The sequence below is a fragment of the Nannobrachium achirus genome, assembly GCF_963921795.1.
Source record: "Nannobrachium achirus genome assembly, chromosome: 20".
In the NCBI taxonomy this organism is placed as follows: domain Eukaryota; kingdom Metazoa; phylum Chordata; class Actinopteri; order Myctophiformes; family Myctophidae; genus Nannobrachium; species Nannobrachium achirus.
In genome coordinates this window covers 35442423-35459284 of record NC_137827.1, presented here as the reverse complement: position 1 = coordinate 35459284, position 16862 = coordinate 35442423, and the positions used below count along the sequence as shown (strand labels likewise).

Genomic DNA, 16862 nt, shown 5'->3' with positions numbered 1-16862 from the left:
ATGTGAACCAGTGCTTGGGGGATTTAAGGCCAAATTCTTCTTAATGTTTCTTACTATCTATTCTAGGTTGAATGGAATCACATCGTTTACATAATGCATTTTGCCACCATTCTCACATCTTGCTGATAGGCTAATATAATATTGGTGGACAATGAAGTCCACCAATAAACCATTCTCAGATAATATCCTGACCTAAACCAATCCTCAGCCAAAGAAAGATTCATTTTGAAGGTCTTATAGTGTTATAACATATAACATTTAGCAAACTTCTCAACACACTTTTTTTTTACTTGATTAATTAATTTAATACTCACATACGGTACAGTATACACATGATTTCATTTACATATCACAAACACAAAAAGCAAACAGTCAAATACATAGATAACTTTAGCACCAGAATAGAATATGATCCACTCAGCTTACTCTAAAATTCTTCTTCATAATGATTTTTCAAAATAAAACACCCTAGCTTGATCTCACTTGGCATGGCTTACATGTAATACATCTTACAGCAGCATTCACTTACAAAGGTTATTTGATTAAAAAAGGATGCATACTGTATGCCACAAATGGCATACAAAAGCAATACTATAGCCTTTAGGTGTTCTTGTGTGACATTTATGGTGTTTATCAGTCATTCTCTACCTCGGCTTCAACACTAATGCTCGTTAAAAACATATAAACATTGGGGATTAAAAAATCTGTTTGTCATGAGTATACTTGATAGGCTATGGGGATACACTGTAAAATCCTGAGTGTTAATTTAACCGAAAACTCTCAAGAGTTAAATTGACATCACCCAGGATTTTGCAGTGGAGAGTTGGTCTGTATTAATCTTGCATATTCAAACATAGATATTGTATAACATTCACAATGCTCTCCCTTATATCACGAGAGTACAGTATATCAGAGAATTTCTTTGTCTTTCTATATTGGCTATCATTTGTCTTGTTTCGGCAATATTGTTTTGTACTAAAATGATATTACAAAGGATGATTATTTCACTAACCAAATGTCCTTTTTTACACAGTGATGTGAAAAAATAGTATCAAAATGATTTCTTAACCTCTTCATAATAAAACCACCATAGCAGAGAATGTACGGCTTCCCATTGGATTAAAGAATGGATGCGTCTTGAACTTAATTAACAAGGTAAACCTTGTGAGCTTACAGAAATGATGTGAACACTTGAAGTATAATTTGCATCGTATAATACATATCTCGTCAAGCAATAAAAGCACCGCATCACAAGCAAAGTAAAATGTGCAGTGTTCCTTTAACTCTCATATTTACTGTCAATGAACACCACATGTTTTACTGTGCAGCTGTACTGTAGGTCTGTGGAGTTATAGTAGGAGACCAGGGTAGTACTACTCTTAGACACTGGTCTTGTCTCCTCTGTTACATAATGTGTGATGGGTATACAATCCACAAGCTGAGAATTGTTCACTCCAAATCTGTGCTAAAATCATACAAAATGAAGACTTTAATTTAATACTATTAAGAAAAAACAAGGCTGAATATTTGGATCATCAACACAAGACATTATGAAATGCAAAATTGTCAGTGAAATGTATTGTTTGGATCGTTCCACACTTTTTGTGAAAGAAAATGATTTCAGGGCGTTTTCAGAACTTCGTCTGCTTTAGTTTATCGATGTGGTAGCAGAGTTTCAAGGCGGGCCCCAGCTTCAGTCCAAGGTATTTCATTATCATGTCGCTCTTAAGGAGCAACAAAGCATTGCCATCAATTTCCTGTGAAAAACAGAGGTTTGTGTTAAACCAATGAGAAATGTACTGCCTCACAACATGTGCTATATAGAGTATGTGTACATTCACTCATGTATGCTCTGTTGGATATTTATTCTAGCTGGTTAAATCAGGAGAGAAATGAGGCGTCTTGTATTTCTGCCCGACATGTTCTGTTATTCTCTCTTAACCAGTTATATTGTGTCTTTACTTGTCATCTTGAATGTTTTGTTCCTTATTCTGCTCCTTGTATAACAAGAAACTTTCAATGAGCCAATATTTTTTATCTCACCGGTACGAATTGGTAATGAGCATCTTTCTTTTTCTTGTTATCATTTTAATGCCATTATATGGCAATGCATTACTGCTGTGTGTTTGTTTTTAACTCAACTCAACTACGATATTTCTCAATACTGTAAATAACATGTGTATACAAGGTGAATTAATCATTCATTCATCATAATTTCAAGTCTTCCATGAAGATTGGTAAAAACCTACATGCTTCCTAAAGACGTCTGCATGAGGCCCCAGAGCCTGAGGGTCAGCATCTCTAATAAACCAGACAACATCCTCCACAGACCAGGTAGATGGGTCCTTACTAAGAGGGGGCTTGGACTCCTGGGCCTCAGAAGATGCATTATAACCTCCTGGCAGGACAAAGGGGGAGAAAGGGGGGAGTTAGATAGATAGATGGGAGGAGGCAGAGGGAGAAGGGGATGGAAGGAAGCAGAGAGTGTTGCTGATACACTGATGACTCAAATGGCGGTAAACTGTCATACTGCCATGGTCTGTTACAGTGGTTCTCAAACCTTTTCATGTCAAGGACCCACAAATTAATGATGTATTTGGCTACAGACAACCATCTGAAAAGATGTTGTGCCAGGAACCCCCGCGAGAGAGGATTTGTGTTGTTAAAATGTTTCAAAAATATTAAAAATATGACACATCAAGATCTTTTGAAAATTGCATTGCACCGCGACACGTTATTAGCTTGTAGGTCGGATATTTTCGAATAGCCCATGGCATGTATATAGGGTTAAAGTGGTTCTACAGATGTTGATGCTATATTAACTTATTTAGCTGGGGTCCCCCTGGAACCACTTCAAGGACCTCCCTGAGCCCTACTTTGAGAACCACTGGTCTAATACACATACACATAAACACACTGCTTCTCATGAACCACTCACCTGTCCTGTTGCTTTCCAGGAACGTGTTGGGGCTGCTGGACGTCTGCCTGCACATGCCCATGGGGGCAGTACCGTTGGAGAACGGCTGTGATGAGCGGAACCCATAGGAGGGCTTTGGTGTGTACGAGGAGCTTATGGAACTGAAAGCAGAATCACCTGGATCCACCGAGTAGCGCTTAGCATCTGACTGGTCTAGATGGTAGTCCTCAGCCATAGATGTTTCAGCTGTGTGTGTGTTGGAAACAAGACAAAAACCGTTAACTTTGCAATATACTTCATAGTTAAGGCATTTTAGATCTGGTATCAACTTTGCATTGAATTTTGTGACAATATTTCCCAGGAGATTCATTGCAGTTTGTAGAAGCACTGCAGGGATTTCCCCTTTAAGAGGTCTTAATCTATAAGGAAAAGGATAGTATACCATCTGACTGATAGGAGCCACCGTTATGCTGTGTGATGGGCTGGTCACTGAAGAGGTTTTCACAATGCAAGCTGCGGCATAGCTTCTTCAGAAAACGTAGCACATAGCCGATACTGTTCACTACAGGGAGACTCAGAAGGTGCTGTTTCCCATCAAATGTAGCTGGAAAAGGCAGAGCATATGAACACTTGAGGGAAAAATAAAACCACATTAACCCTGGCGTGCCCATTTTGGGCATACCATAATAGGTGAAAATAAAAAACGATATCCTAGGCCTATATGCTTAATTTATATACAATTTACAATTACAAATTATGACAGCAAGGACAGCACATATATAATTCATAAACCGGTGTCACACGGCAAAAATTGCAGGCTCACCAAAATTACAAGCTTACCATGGTGAGCTTGTAGGTCTGCCCTTTTTGTTGTACAACGGTGTCAGGCTGGCTAAAATTACTTTAACACTGGTATCCCAATTTTATGTCCGCCTTTAGTCATTAAAGGCGGACATAAAAGGAATAAAATCTTTGTCAATTTAAAAAAGGATTGCTGATCTACATGCTCACAATGCATCACACCATGACACGTTGTGCTTTTAGATCAGCTAATTTTGAAATAATTTCAACATTTCTTTGTGGTTAAGTGGCCCAGTGGATACCTGATATCTTCTCTCCCCCGTAGCCTTGTGTGAGGAGAGTGAACACGGCTTTCTGCTGGAAGGCGCTGTCGATGCAGCCTTGGACAGCCTGCTGGAGCACCACAGAGGGCCTGTCTGGCCCAAAGTGATCCGGGAGCTGCTGGACCTTCTTCCTGTCCAGGTTGGGGCCTGTGTTGGCTTGCTTGTTAATGTAGATACAGACTGGAGGCAGTGAAGTGGTAGAGGGAGGGCAAATAAAGTACAGGAGGGAGATGGGAGGAGAGTACGGTCAGAGGGATTGGGAGAAAAAATAAGGGAGAGCGATGGGAGAGAGAGTTTTACTTAAATCTCTCTGCTTGCTTGATTTATGAGGTCCAAGTGTTTATGCTGTTTACGTTGCTATACACAAGTCACACACTATAAGGTTGCATCTAAATTGGGACAAGATGAAAGCCACACAGTACAATCCAGTAAGAATTTACCCTTTTATGGATCCATCAGAGTTATGGCAAATGTATACTCCATCATACGCTAAAAAATAGCCATCAAAAAGCTCAGCGGGAGCTTGTAGATCAGCTATTTTTGGCACCTTTTTACAACAAGGTATGAACACTTTAGAATTAGAATGCGAGTGTCTTCGGTCTTACCTGTAAGCACCTGGGGTGTGGCAGAGTGGGGGATGGTGGCAGCATCTTGAGGAATGGAGCTCATGTCAGGTTCAGGGGTGCTGCTGGGTGGAGAAATGGCCAAGGGTGTCATAACCATCCTGGGTTTCAGCTGCCGATGGAGAGACAGAAAGCACATGTTATTTTTTGTCTATGTGAGCGTAGGATTTGACAAACTACTATATTTGACCAAAGCATACATAGCACAGTTTTGTACTTTACTGTTGCAGATATACATCCACTGACAAGTTAAAGGGCAATAACATTAGGGATAATCTTTTAATGCAAATTGCTATCTACATACAGCAGTATTTGAATACAGAAGCACAAAGGCTAACTGACCGGGATGCCACAAACCTCCGAAGGGCAATGGAGACTTTGTGTACACATGCATTTTTAACAAGCTGTATGCATAGACTATACATCTCATCCCCCTTTCCCCCAATCTAGCTGACCTTGAAGCCCGGCTTTCTCCCCCTCTTCTTTGGCACTTTCAGGGGAGGGAGGGATTCTGGGTAACGGTTTGGAAAATCCATTTTGGCGACATTGCGGAGCGGGGGTCTCCCTCGCTTCCTGCCTGGTATCTTTCCTGACTGGCTAGGGATGAAGGAGGGAGTCACTGCGGCCGATTGCATCTCACTGTTGCTGTCTGCTTTCTGTGCTGTTGCCGCAGGTACACTCATTTGGAGCTGGAGACATTCAGGGAGAAAAGCAAAACACATTTTCCATTCAACCTAATCCATAACAAACCAAATAGGCTAACCCATGATATTATTACAGTTCCCTGTTGGCATTGATGCAGAGCAATAACATGCACATTTTAATGGCGTGACCGGGTGGCAACAGCAACACAGCATCAGCAGTTTGCAGAAAACTCAGCGGAGCAATGCAGAGAGAGAGGGAGAGAGAGAGAGAGAGAGAGAGAGATACAAGAGAGAGCACTTAGTGGAGGACCGTAATCAAACAACACAAAGGGGCAGCCATGCATAAGCTCTGTGGAGGAAACAGCACCTCCATCCTGCTATGATAACACACCATACACCATGGGAGCTTCCATTACCTGCTGTCTTCTATTGTGAATGCCTCAGAACCAAGCCCCTATTGTTTCAGGTCCCAGGAGCCCAGAGGATGAGTATGGAGCAAAAGAGAACCTCACAAGGCTGTGAAAGCCATCTTGTGCTGTATGTGTTTCTCCCTGCCTGTGCTCACGGTCTCTTTAAGGTCTATGCTGCTGCTGCTGCTGCTGCCGCTGCCGCTGCCGCTGCTTGCTGCTGCTGCTGCTGCTGCTCGGCACACTGGCTGCAGACATCTCATTAGACTAATGCATTCAGCAGCAGCCACGGGAGGGGGTGAAATTGACTTCACCATGGCTACACAGCTATGAATTACCATTACGATGACAGCTTTCAGCCTAATCTTGGAAAAAAAAGGCAGCCTCAAGGAAAGAAACATGTGGCATGACTCCCGTTTAGCGGCACACATCGCAAGGGGCGAATGAAATGCACTTTGAATCTCTGAAACGATGGCATGCTTGTTACCTTGCATTCTCATTTTATTTCTCATGCAAACACAAAGACCACGGGAGAATAATGTAAACAAATGACCTTAGCTCATTGTGCACTCACCATCAAAAAATAAATAAGGTCTGAAGAGTATCCCTTTTGCCTTTCTGTTTTCTATATTTGCGTGCTTCCAATAGCAGAGCACGAATCTCAAGGCAAGGCAGATTCCACTGTAATAGTGTGTGTGTGTGTGTGTGTGTGTGTGTGTGTGTGTGTGTGTGTGTGTGTGTGTGTGTGTGTGTGTGTGAGAGAGAGAGAGAGAGAGAGAGAGAGAGAGAGAGAGAGAGAGAGAGAGAGAGAGAGAGAGAGAGAGAGAGAATAGAGGGGGACAGTAAAGTGTGTGTATCAGAAGGAGAGGGGGAAGAGAGAGAATGGCTCCTCTGTTGTCATGGCAACAAGCCTGTAAGTCTGTAACACCCTGAATGCTATCTCTTATGTTTTGTCTGCAGCTGAAGCTCAGAGCTGTGTGTGTATATATAGGCCTAATTAGATTGAGCTTGTGCAGCTAGTGACAATGTAAAATGCATTTAAAAGTCTGAGACCTCAGAAATATTAAATGGAGTTTTTAACCTCTACCCTTCTCTCTGATGCATTTTAGTGTAGGCCTATGTGCGTTTACCTTGTTGAGTAGTTTACTACCAGAGGACTTGTTTGGATCTATTTGAGATTTATATTTATCAATCAACATTTGTCACACAAACATTTTCAAGTAGGCAGTTGGACTTTGTTTTATATCGCCAGTGCTACTTTATTTCTCTCGCCAGTAACAATTTTGATCATTGAAACATTTGTATTTATTATTATTATTATTAGTAGTAGTATTAGTATTATTATTATTAGTAGTAGTAGTAGTAATGTCATAATCTAGAGGATCCTCTTGTGTGATAGTAACATTTCTGTTGTTTGTTTGTTAAAAAAACACATTAACATGAATCCAACAAATTGGCAAATATAATGTACAAACAAACAAACAAAAAAACTAAACGGGATGTCAAACGAATCTATGGAGCCAACAAAGCTGTAGCATCACTTGGAGGGAACCCACAGGCACTTCTGGGTTAATTGTATATATATATATATATATATATATATATATATATATATATATATATATATATATATATATATATATATATATATCACACACACACACACACACACACACACACACACACACACACACACACACACACACACACACACACACACACACAATACACCAATACACCTTGGCCTGAAAAACACAGAGACCCCACATCATTTATATATGTTCCAATCAATATTTTGTGGTTGGCTCAATTCTGCTGTGTAGGTCAATTTACATTTTTCATTGCTAAATTACATTCATGGATCCTCATGAATTATGCTGCTAATTGCAGGTGTATAAAAGACTGCCAGTACACTGAAGGGAAACAGCGCCCTCTGCTGGCTAAACAATGACGCCCTGGTTTGGTTTGTTTTGTTTTGTTTTGCTAATAAAGCTTTTCAACAAAATTGGAAAGCAAGATGGCGACGTGCATACCGCTCTCAGTAAAGATGTCACCCCCAATCCCACTAGGCTTACGATACATGTTCAAAGGACGATATGCTTCCAGAACGTTATTTAAGGCTTTGTCAGACCTTTCCAGACGAGGTGAGACTGTTATTTTGGTGAGTTTCTTTGTGGTCACATTGTGATAAGTGTTCGTTTAGTGGTTTTGAGTGAACGATGTTGTTTAAGTGACAGTGAACTACAGTAACTGCTGTTGTTGTATTCCAATAACACTGCTAGTTTACGTCAACACATCTCTGTCTCTGAATATCTATACGCTTCAGAATAAACTTACCTCGTATTGCCACCTTGATGTTGTTCTTCCTCCAAGTACAGTTGGTTAGTCGGTTAACGTAGTCTGTACTCTTATTTAACAGTGGCTATAGAGTCGATAACCTTTGGACATCGTCTGTAGACTAACGCTGGAAATTTGACCACATACCACTGTACGTACATATAAACGCCACTTTGTCATACTGTGAGAGGGGAAAGAGGCCGGGGAAAAATTGACCTGACGCCATGATCTGTCGTTGTGGTTATTATTCCCAAGGTTATTCTGCGAGTGCACAGCAGGCGGTTGAGGACATCAGTGCAAACGGCAGCTACAGCGGGCCACTGGAGCACTACAACGGTCTGGTCAGAGAAGGCATCCTGCGGGAAGATGAGCATCAGAAAGCGGTGATGCAGACGCTGGATCAGATGCGGAAAACCCTGAGAGGGTACACGAACACACCGACGTCGTTCTTTTCAAAGGTATGGCGGTACATTTAATAACCTGGACTTTGTTAATGGTGCTAATATACTTTATTATATACATTATTGATTATAAACCATATAAAACCAGGGAGCATTTAACAAGGTTTTTGTTTGTTTTGTTTTTTTCATGGCAGTTTTTCACAAAACCTAAACCACCAAAAGGTTACTATATCTATGGAGATGTTGGTAAGTACTTGAGATTAGCAGTGTTATTAATTTGAAATAAAGTTGAGTTTTTAATGTTCCTAAATATGTATTCTCTGTATTGTCTAGGCACAGGAAAAACAATGGTAATGGACATGTTTTATTCTCACGTTGAGACGGAGAAGAAAAAGAGGGTTCACTTTCACGGCTTCATGTTGGATGTTCATAGAAGTGGGTATTACTAATATATTACGAAAATCTCTTTGGAAAAGTCTGATTTGAATGCCCTGTTGAAAAGGCAGATCCTAGATTATGTCATATCTGAATGGTTAGGGAGCCTGCCTGGGGAACCAGTTCCCCTGGTTGTCCCTGGTTCGATTCCCGGCCAGGATAGCAATGTCGATGTGTGTCCCTGAGCAAGACTCTTAACCCCTAATTGCTCACTGCAGCTGGGTTGGGCTGTAAAATACTGAATTTCCCCCGCGGGAGGAGTAGGTAACTATTATTATATCTAATTATTGGAATGGTTAGCTTTAAGCTTGAGTTATACTTGGTTGCACATTGTCACTCACCAAAAATACCCTAACTAGTACAAGACCAGTGTTATATAGGCCTATGCTATTTTCAGTGCGCAACAATATAATGGAAACTATTAATATCCAGTCAGGGTGAAGGTTGACAATTTATTGAAGATTCAGCAACAGAGAAACGGCATACAGCATCAGCTTGGGGCAGAAGACCTCCTCAAGTGTCATATGGGACACCTCTTACTGTATACACACAGATGCTCTCCCTAAATGGAGATAAATATAAACAGGCTTTACTAAGTGACAGTACCATGTATAATAAAGCTGATTGGTTAAGTTAGAAATGACCATGTATAGCAGCGGTTCTCAAACTTGGGGTCGGGACCCCAAATGGGGTCCCCAAATTATTATATCTGCACATTTATATAAAGTGACAATTTAAGGACTTTCAAAACTGTCACATATTAAGTAAGCAAGAGGCGCACATTGTGAAAATAACCGATCTACATGCTCACAACGACTCGCAACGAGAGGCGTTGTGACTTGTGAGCATGTAAATCTGCTATTTTCACAATATTTATCTGTTGAACCGAGTCACATTAAATGTAATACCTACAATTCCAAGTGCTTGTCAGGGTGGGGGTCCCCAGTTCAAATATGTTTATTTTGGTGGTCACGGCCTAAAAAGGTTTGAGAACCCCTGATGTAGTCTCACTTAGGACAAATGGCATGCTGAGTTGCTGACACAGAGTAGAAGTTGAAGTCACAGTCCATGAAGGATGTCAGCTGTTGGATTAACAGCTGCAGGCAAATCTAAATTAGTACTTTGGTTTGTGAGATTTGCTTTAGACTTTGTTCTAAACAGTTGAATATAAGTAGAATAAATACACATTTGACATTTCTATAAATATTGCTACCACAACAATGGTGCACAACTAAGAATAAATCAGGCTTAATGTGAATCTGTGCGTTTTTCTTTTTGTACGTGTCTGTGTTAGTCATTAAACTACTAGGAATGTAACGATTCACTCATCTCATGATACGACTTTAAACACAAATTTATTTTCCAGACACATTTTCATTTTCTCTCTCTTACACAAATACAATATTTTCTTTCTCTTTACATTTTCTTCTCTTATCCTCTTTTCAATACCGTAGTAATTTTTTTGAATCAATTCTCTTACAAAGATCCCGTATTTTCTTCTCTTTTTTTCACGCAGTCCCTGCTGTTTGCATTGCGATTCTTATTGCCTCTAAACTACGCTTGTTTGCACCTTTAGACCAAATGGCCATTGCAGCCAGGTACAGCTGTAGAGGCTAAAATGGATTTAATTTCTCCACTTGATTGTAGGGATACATCGGCTGAAACAGAGTATGCCGAAGAGGAAAGCAGGGAAAATGGCCAAATCCTATGACCCAATTGCACCTGTCGCAGAGGAGATTAGTGAAGAGGCTTGCCTTTTGTGCTTTGACGAGTTTCAGGTAATGACTTAACACAGACCTTTCTATGTTTACACACCATATTATTACTGTAACTGATAATACTGTTTCTATTAAAGATAGGTTTAGATCAGTTCACAAGTCAGTCATCAAAACGACGTTTTAGTATGACTGGCTTCTATTGGAATGGAACTCTGAACATTGTCAGTTTTGGCAATATGATCTAGTCTAACAATTAAGTTAGGATAACTGATAACATATTGGGTAAAAAACAACACAATCTTACAGGTCACGGACATTGCTGATGCCATGGTTCTCAAGCAGCTTTTTGAGAACTTGTTTTTGAATGGCGTTGTTGTAGTAGCCACTTCTAATCGTCCTCCTGAAGGTAAGTCATTATTTCCTGGGTTAATTCTATTGGTAATGTTCTGACAAATAAAGCAATTAAAAACTCATAAAGGCCAATTCTTTTCCCTCAGACTTGTATAAAAATGGACTACAGAGGGTCAACTTTGTGCCTTTCATTGCTGTGTTGCAGGTAAGGTGTTGCAATTGTATATCATCATTAGGCTGCATCTTTGTAGAAGCTTCAGAGTTGGTGTTGTTTGTTAAAATACTGTACATCGAGTTTTTACAGCCAGTTGAGACAGATTGTTGTTCTCACATATTAGAATGCCTCTTAAATGTGTCTCAATATTCAAATAACCACGGTCACACCATATAAACCGACTCACTAAAGATGATTCACGGAATCTCAATACTGTATATAGGCTATAATGGAGTATGAATTTAGTTGACTGATGAAAGGTTACAGGGCTGGTTACAGGGCTGAGGGGGGAGATTTTTCAGTGACTCTGGTTAGTGAATACTTTATTTATTAATGTCTTATATTACCGGTATACAATTATTTATTGGGAACCCTTTTTTTTCTCTGGCTTACAGCAATATTGCCAAACTCTTCGCCTGGATTCTGGAATAGATTACCGGAAAAGGAATCGTCCATCCGCTGGAAAACTGTACTTCCTGTAAATAGAACATTATGCAAATTAATGTATTGCTTCCATTCTCTGTTAAGCGGAGAATTTCATGTAAGCAGTTGTAAGCATGTAAACCTTCATCTGTAATGGACATTGTTTTATTTTGTTCATATAAATGCCTTTTATTCCAGCTCAAGTGAACCTGATGTAGAGGCCACACTGGATAAGATGTTTGATGAACTGGCCTTTAAACAGAATGATAGTAAGTAGAGTACCAGTATTCATCAGTATTTCTGAGATCTTGTGAAATGCGTACAGTATTTTGTTTAAATTGAAACTTTTTACGTCAGTGTTTTTTCTACATAATACTTTCTTATTCAACCTCAGTTACGAGACCAAGGGTGCTGAATGTGCATGGCAGGAAGGTCGGTCTAAACAAAGCCTGTGGGACCATAGCTGACTGTACATTTAAGGAGTTGTGTGATAGGGTAAGTGCTTTTGTGAATTACAAATACTGATACTCATTGCATGATGATATAACGATTACCAAGGTATTTTGCCTGAAAACGGTACAAGAACAGCCGATCTACTAACAATCAGGACTTTCTGTGGCTGCTGTTAACATTTATTGTTTCAGTGCAAGTTTGTATAATTCGATCAGTCCAGTAGACAACTAGAAAAGGAGACCCATAACAAGCATTTTCAGGTTAAAGGAGTAGTTCACTCCCAAAATGACTTTTTTTCTATTGATTAGTCACGCCATGGAGAGTAGAGTTCAATAATATTAATATATAAAATTGAACTCTCCATGGCATGAGTAATCAATAGAAAAAAAGTAATTTTGGGGGTGAACTACTCCTTTAAAGGGTTATTTCACTTTAAAAAAACACTATTGGTCATTTTATTGTCTAATTAGGCTTTTATGAACACACTGAACAGTTTTTAATTTGCTTCATTCAATATTTAGATACTTGATGTAAATGTTATCAGGCCCAGGGCTGCTCCCCATACACACCCATTGTAACAAACACCCATTATTTTTTTCTGGTGACTCATAATACCATCCTAATATAATATGTGAGCAGGCCGTGTTTTTCGATAACCTTTTTTCATTTATTTAAAAAAAAATGGGAAAATGAAATACAAAAAATAATGATGAAATGAAATGACCAAAAGTTTTTTTGAATGTGAAATATCCCTTTAAGATGGTGTAGACATTTGTGACCTCTGATCTTTAATGACCACATCTCAGCAATAGCACTGAGATGGCAAGTGTATCTGTTCTAGCCAGTATTAATGACATGCACAGTACTTCTCTTAATCCTTTGTTAAATACAAGTCCTAACCTTATTGACTCTTCTTAATTGAACTGACCCCAGGCTGTTATTTAATGTGATGCTTCAGCCATTAGGGGCCAGTGACTACCTGGAGATATCTAGTCTGTTCGACACTGTCTTCATTCGACACATTCCTCTCCTGACGCTTAACAAGAAATCACAAGCCAGGCGGTTGATAACACTCATAGATGCTTTCTATGACCATAAGGTAATATTATGCAAGGTTATGTATTGTTTTATGTAATTTCTTAATTGTATTTTTTCTATCATTTTGTCTTTGTTTTTAGTTTTTTCTTTGACATGTGGTATTGATATCATATGGTAAGTTAGTTTGTTTTGACTTGTTCTTGTAATGGTCATTGGAAGATATGCAATGTTTTGAATTGAATTTGAATAAAAGGTTTTTCTTTTTATTAAGGTGCGTGTGGTGATTTTGGCTGATCACCCATTGGAGGATATGTTTGAACATGATGGGGAGCATGATCATGATGAGAGCCACATTCTCATGGACGATTTGGGCCTGAAAAGGGTAAGCAAAGTTAATGTGTTCTTGATTAACCTGTTTTTCATGTGAACATGGTTGGGGGTTACTAAAAGTAACGAAACAAACTGGCTGAAGAAGTTTGCCCTCAGCAAATGTCTACAAACAAAGAATGTCTCAGCAAGAAAGGACACCAATGCGTTTTTTGGCACCACGGCAATTCGCCATGACACTCGGTGGCAAAACTAGCTCCAGGAGTTCTGTGAAAAACATTGGAGTCTATGAGCGCCGGCTGGGACAGTTCATGAACATAAAAATAATTCTGAACGATAAAGACCTTTAGAAAATACTCAGCTCAGGAATATAAAAGAAAACATGTCACACATTGTTTTCTGCTGTGTTGCTTTTTGACGTGTACACTGTATGACTTCATAGAGGCATCTAAAGAGCACGAAGTACGTTTCTGAACTAGCTAGTATCGCAAGACGCTCCACCATTCCCTGTCTGGAATCCACATCTCGCGATATCTCTGAGACAGAAACTATACTTGCCGCTGTTTAGCTGCCTCAATAACATTATGTACTGTGCACATCGAAAAGCATGTGATTGTAAAAATACCTGTGATATGTCTTCTTTTATATTCCTGGAGTGATTATATATATATAACAAAGGTCTCTATCGTTCAGAATTCTTTTTTTGTTCATGAGCTGTCCCAGCCGGCGCTCATAGACTCCAATGTTATTCATCGAACTTCCGGTGCGAGTTTTGCCACCGAAAGTGTCATGGCGCATAGCCGTGGTCACTGAGCGTTCTTCTCCTTCTTGTAGTCTTCTTGACTACAAACAGGAAGGCATGACACAGGGGAGGGGTGAACCCATTGCAATTGATTCATGGGTTGCATTTGTAGTCCTAAACCGGCCATATTGAGGACCAACACAGGTGTTCAATCTGTCTGATTGGCATAGAACCAATGTTCTATGTTAATCAAAACACCTGTGTTGGTCCTCAAGATGGCTGGTGTAGGACTACAAATGCAACCCATGAATACAGCCTCAAGTAGCAAACAGTTGCAACTACTTGCAAGACACCAGCACCTCTGATGATAAATGGTTTCACGATGTCTCAACTTTCTCACCTAGACTAAAATTTCAGTCACAGACATTCAGTGTAAAGATCACTGTGATTGAAAGAATTCAGTAGTTTGAGGTTGAGTATATATTATACAGTATTCTGGCATGGGTGCCCCCCCCCCCCCCCACCCCACCCCACCCCACCCAATAGAATCCTGGTACCATTTCCATTTTTAGGACCGGATGTAGAAAGATGGCGGCATGCACAGGCTTGCTAAATAGGCTTCATTTACTGCCTGTAGAGTATATGGGTGTAGCTTCGTCCATCTCTTTTTTTACAGTCTGTGACTACAGCCCATGTTTCCTGCCGTTCCAGTCAGACCGGCCCTCCAGCTGATGTCAATCACCTTGTTAAGACTGCTCTCCGGTGTCAATTACCTTGTCTACCAGCACCTCCACAGTGAAGGCACCATGACATTCCCACAATAACAGAGGATATCTAACCACACTAATATTTTCAGGATACAAATAACATTTTTTTTTAATTATTAATTTAAATAAAAATGAACACTTAAACCACACCCCTCTATCTTCCCTGACCAATTGGTACAGTCTGAAAACGTAATTGACAGTCTTAACCAGGTGATTTAACATCAGCTGGAGGGGCCGGTCTGACTTGAACTACAGGAAACATGGACGGTAGTCCATTGTAGTCCAGAAACAACTGACTTGATGATGTCACAGGGGAAGAGATACAGAAACGCAAAACACACTCCCACTTCCAAATCGGTGAACATCCCCTTTAGCTTGTTTTTTCTTGATAAAAGAAAAGGAAATCACCTCTTTTAGAAAATGCACCACCACATTGCTTTAGTTTTCCAAATAATTGTGCTGGTTTTCTGTTCAACAGGACTCTGCCAGTGACCTGACCATCTTCACCGGAGAAGAGGAGGTCTTTGCCTTTCAGAGGACAGTGTCTCGTCTCACTGAGATGCAGACAGAGGAGTATTGGATAGAGGGCGACAGGAGCTTAAAAACCTCAACAAAATAAGCTCCGTAACAAAAGCTGCGCTCTCAGAAGCTTACCTCATCTATCTGCCAAGAACAGTCCAAACAGAACACTAGTCTTAACACATCTCATCTAGCAGAATCCGCACAAATAGAATGGATCTACAGGGTGTTCAAAGAGTGTCTGGAATCATAGAGAGAACTTTACAACTACTACTTGTCTGGGACAGGGCCTGCCATAGGGGTGTCTAATCAGAACTTAAGCAGCAGCGATTCCTGCCTATATGCACAATGCAAGGTGTATGAATGACTACCAGCAGAATTATGGCGAATGTTACTCTTGAAGAAGTGTGGGTGCAGGGTTTTTACTTTGATGGGAGTTGGGGGTTCTTGAAGGCTGTGGTACCCGCAGTGGACCACCCTGACCCTATGAGGTCCACTTTCTGATGTGGTCAGTCTTATGTCAACTGAATCGTCGACTGAAAAAGTCGACGATGAAGATAGAGTTTTGGATGTCAGGTTTGAAGAGTTGAGAGCGGGGCACTGTTGGAGATTTGAAGGCTTCATAGTGGGAATCTATTCCAATCTCTCACTATGACCTGGAGTGCTTATAAAATCTGTCAGTGACGCTGTTGTCGTCACGATTAGTTAGCCATGCTCAACTACTGAATTCTGGGTCAGACATGCCCAAATATGGGATTCCATGACGTCAGACTTGCCTCTTAAGTATTTTGATTAACAGCGGTAATCATAGCCACCCACCTAGTATCATTCAGACGTATTGGGTAACCGTGTTGTTACCAAACCTGGATGAAGTGAAAGTTTAGCATGAAGTCAGGGTAATCTGATCTTATTCCTAATGATTCTAGACATTTTGGACACCCTGTGGTTACTGTACATGCAGTATGTTTGTACACCGTGTACAGAGGAATGCAGAAATGCAAGAAGATTAATATATTATATCTTTTACATTTTTATTTTATTTTACTCTGCACTTTTACATAGTGGACATATGTACAGATCAAGGATGAAACTTTGCTGAAACTATATGCTTATATCGTTCTCAACTCGGCTGTAATGGTCCAACTGTACTTTTATACACCCCAGGAAAGAGGGCATCAATGAAAATCTGTGGATTTCTTTGGAAATTAAATTCCAAATGGGTTTTATGAAGATACGTACATTTTAAATCATCTCTATTGAGATGGATTTATTTATGGTAGAAAGTGTTATTGAATTTCAAGTTGTATATGGTACAACACTGTAATAAATTCAGTGACTGCAGAACAGACTGGTGTGTTTATTTTATGTCAAACACATAGCCTAATATTTGTGGGAATTTATATTTCTCAAAACCTAAAACCT

At 39.9% G+C, this 16862-nt stretch overlaps 2 protein-coding genes across 3 annotated transcripts; one reads left to right on the top strand and one right to left on the bottom strand.

The window, feature by feature from the left end:
- Positions 1 to 337: 337 nt before the first annotated feature.
- On the bottom strand, positions 338 to 8228 carry scml4 (Scm polycomb group protein like 4). The gene is made up of 8 exons (XM_080750656.1): positions 8053 to 8228; positions 5120 to 5353; positions 4647 to 4776; positions 4021 to 4221; positions 3360 to 3521; positions 2939 to 3163; positions 2250 to 2398; positions 338 to 1757 (listed from the first exon to the last, which is right to left on the bottom strand). The coding sequence occupies exons 2-8, from the start codon at positions 5345 to 5347 to the stop codon at positions 1632 to 1634; spliced, it is 1221 nt and encodes a 406-aa protein (XP_080606782.1). The 5' UTR covers positions 5348 to 5353; positions 8053 to 8228; the 3' UTR covers positions 338 to 1631.
- On the top strand, positions 7755 to 16653 carry afg1la (AFG1 like ATPase a). Of its 2 annotated transcripts, none has more exons than XM_080750654.1 (13): positions 7755 to 7859; positions 8308 to 8510; positions 8648 to 8699; positions 8787 to 8888; positions 10536 to 10666; positions 10913 to 11012; positions 11104 to 11162; positions 11567 to 11649; positions 11793 to 11863; positions 11989 to 12089; positions 13006 to 13146; positions 13357 to 13467; positions 15400 to 16653. In XM_080750654.1, the coding sequence occupies exons 1-13, from the start codon at positions 7763 to 7765 to the stop codon at positions 15538 to 15540; spliced, it is 1392 nt and encodes a 463-aa protein (XP_080606780.1). In that variant the 5' UTR covers positions 7755 to 7762; the 3' UTR covers positions 15541 to 16653. The 2 variants fall into 2 exon arrangements, with proteins under 2 accessions (XP_080606780.1, XP_080606781.1); XM_080750655.1 differs by having other exon boundaries at positions 7767 to 7876.
- The last annotated feature ends 209 nt before the right edge of the window (positions 16654 to 16862 follow it).

Excerpts from the sequence above, each read along its gene's own strand:
- afg1la (XM_080750654.1), top strand. The coding sequence starts at position 7,763 with ATGTCACCCCCAATCCCACTAGGCTTACGATACATGTTCAAAGGACGA. Across the intron at positions 10,667-10,912 it reads TGTGCTTTGACGAGTTTCAG|GTCACGGACATTGCTGATGC; the intron begins GTAATGACTTAA and ends ACAATCTTACAG. Across the intron at positions 13,468-15,399 it reads ACGATTTGGGCCTGAAAAGG|GACTCTGCCAGTGACCTGAC; the intron begins GTAAGCAAAGTT and ends TCTGTTCAACAG.
- scml4 (XM_080750656.1), bottom strand. The coding sequence starts at position 5,347 with ATGAGTGTACCTGCGGCAACAGCACAGAAAGCAGACAGCAACAGTGAG. Across the intron at positions 4,777-5,119 it reads GGAGAAAGCCGGGCTTCAAG|CTGAAACCCAGGATGGTTAT; the intron begins GTCAGCTAGATT and ends CTCCATCGGCAG. Across the intron at positions 3,522-4,020 it reads CGGGGGAGAGAAGATATCAG|CTACATTTGATGGGAAACAG; the intron begins GTATCCACTGGG and ends TGCCTTTTCCAG.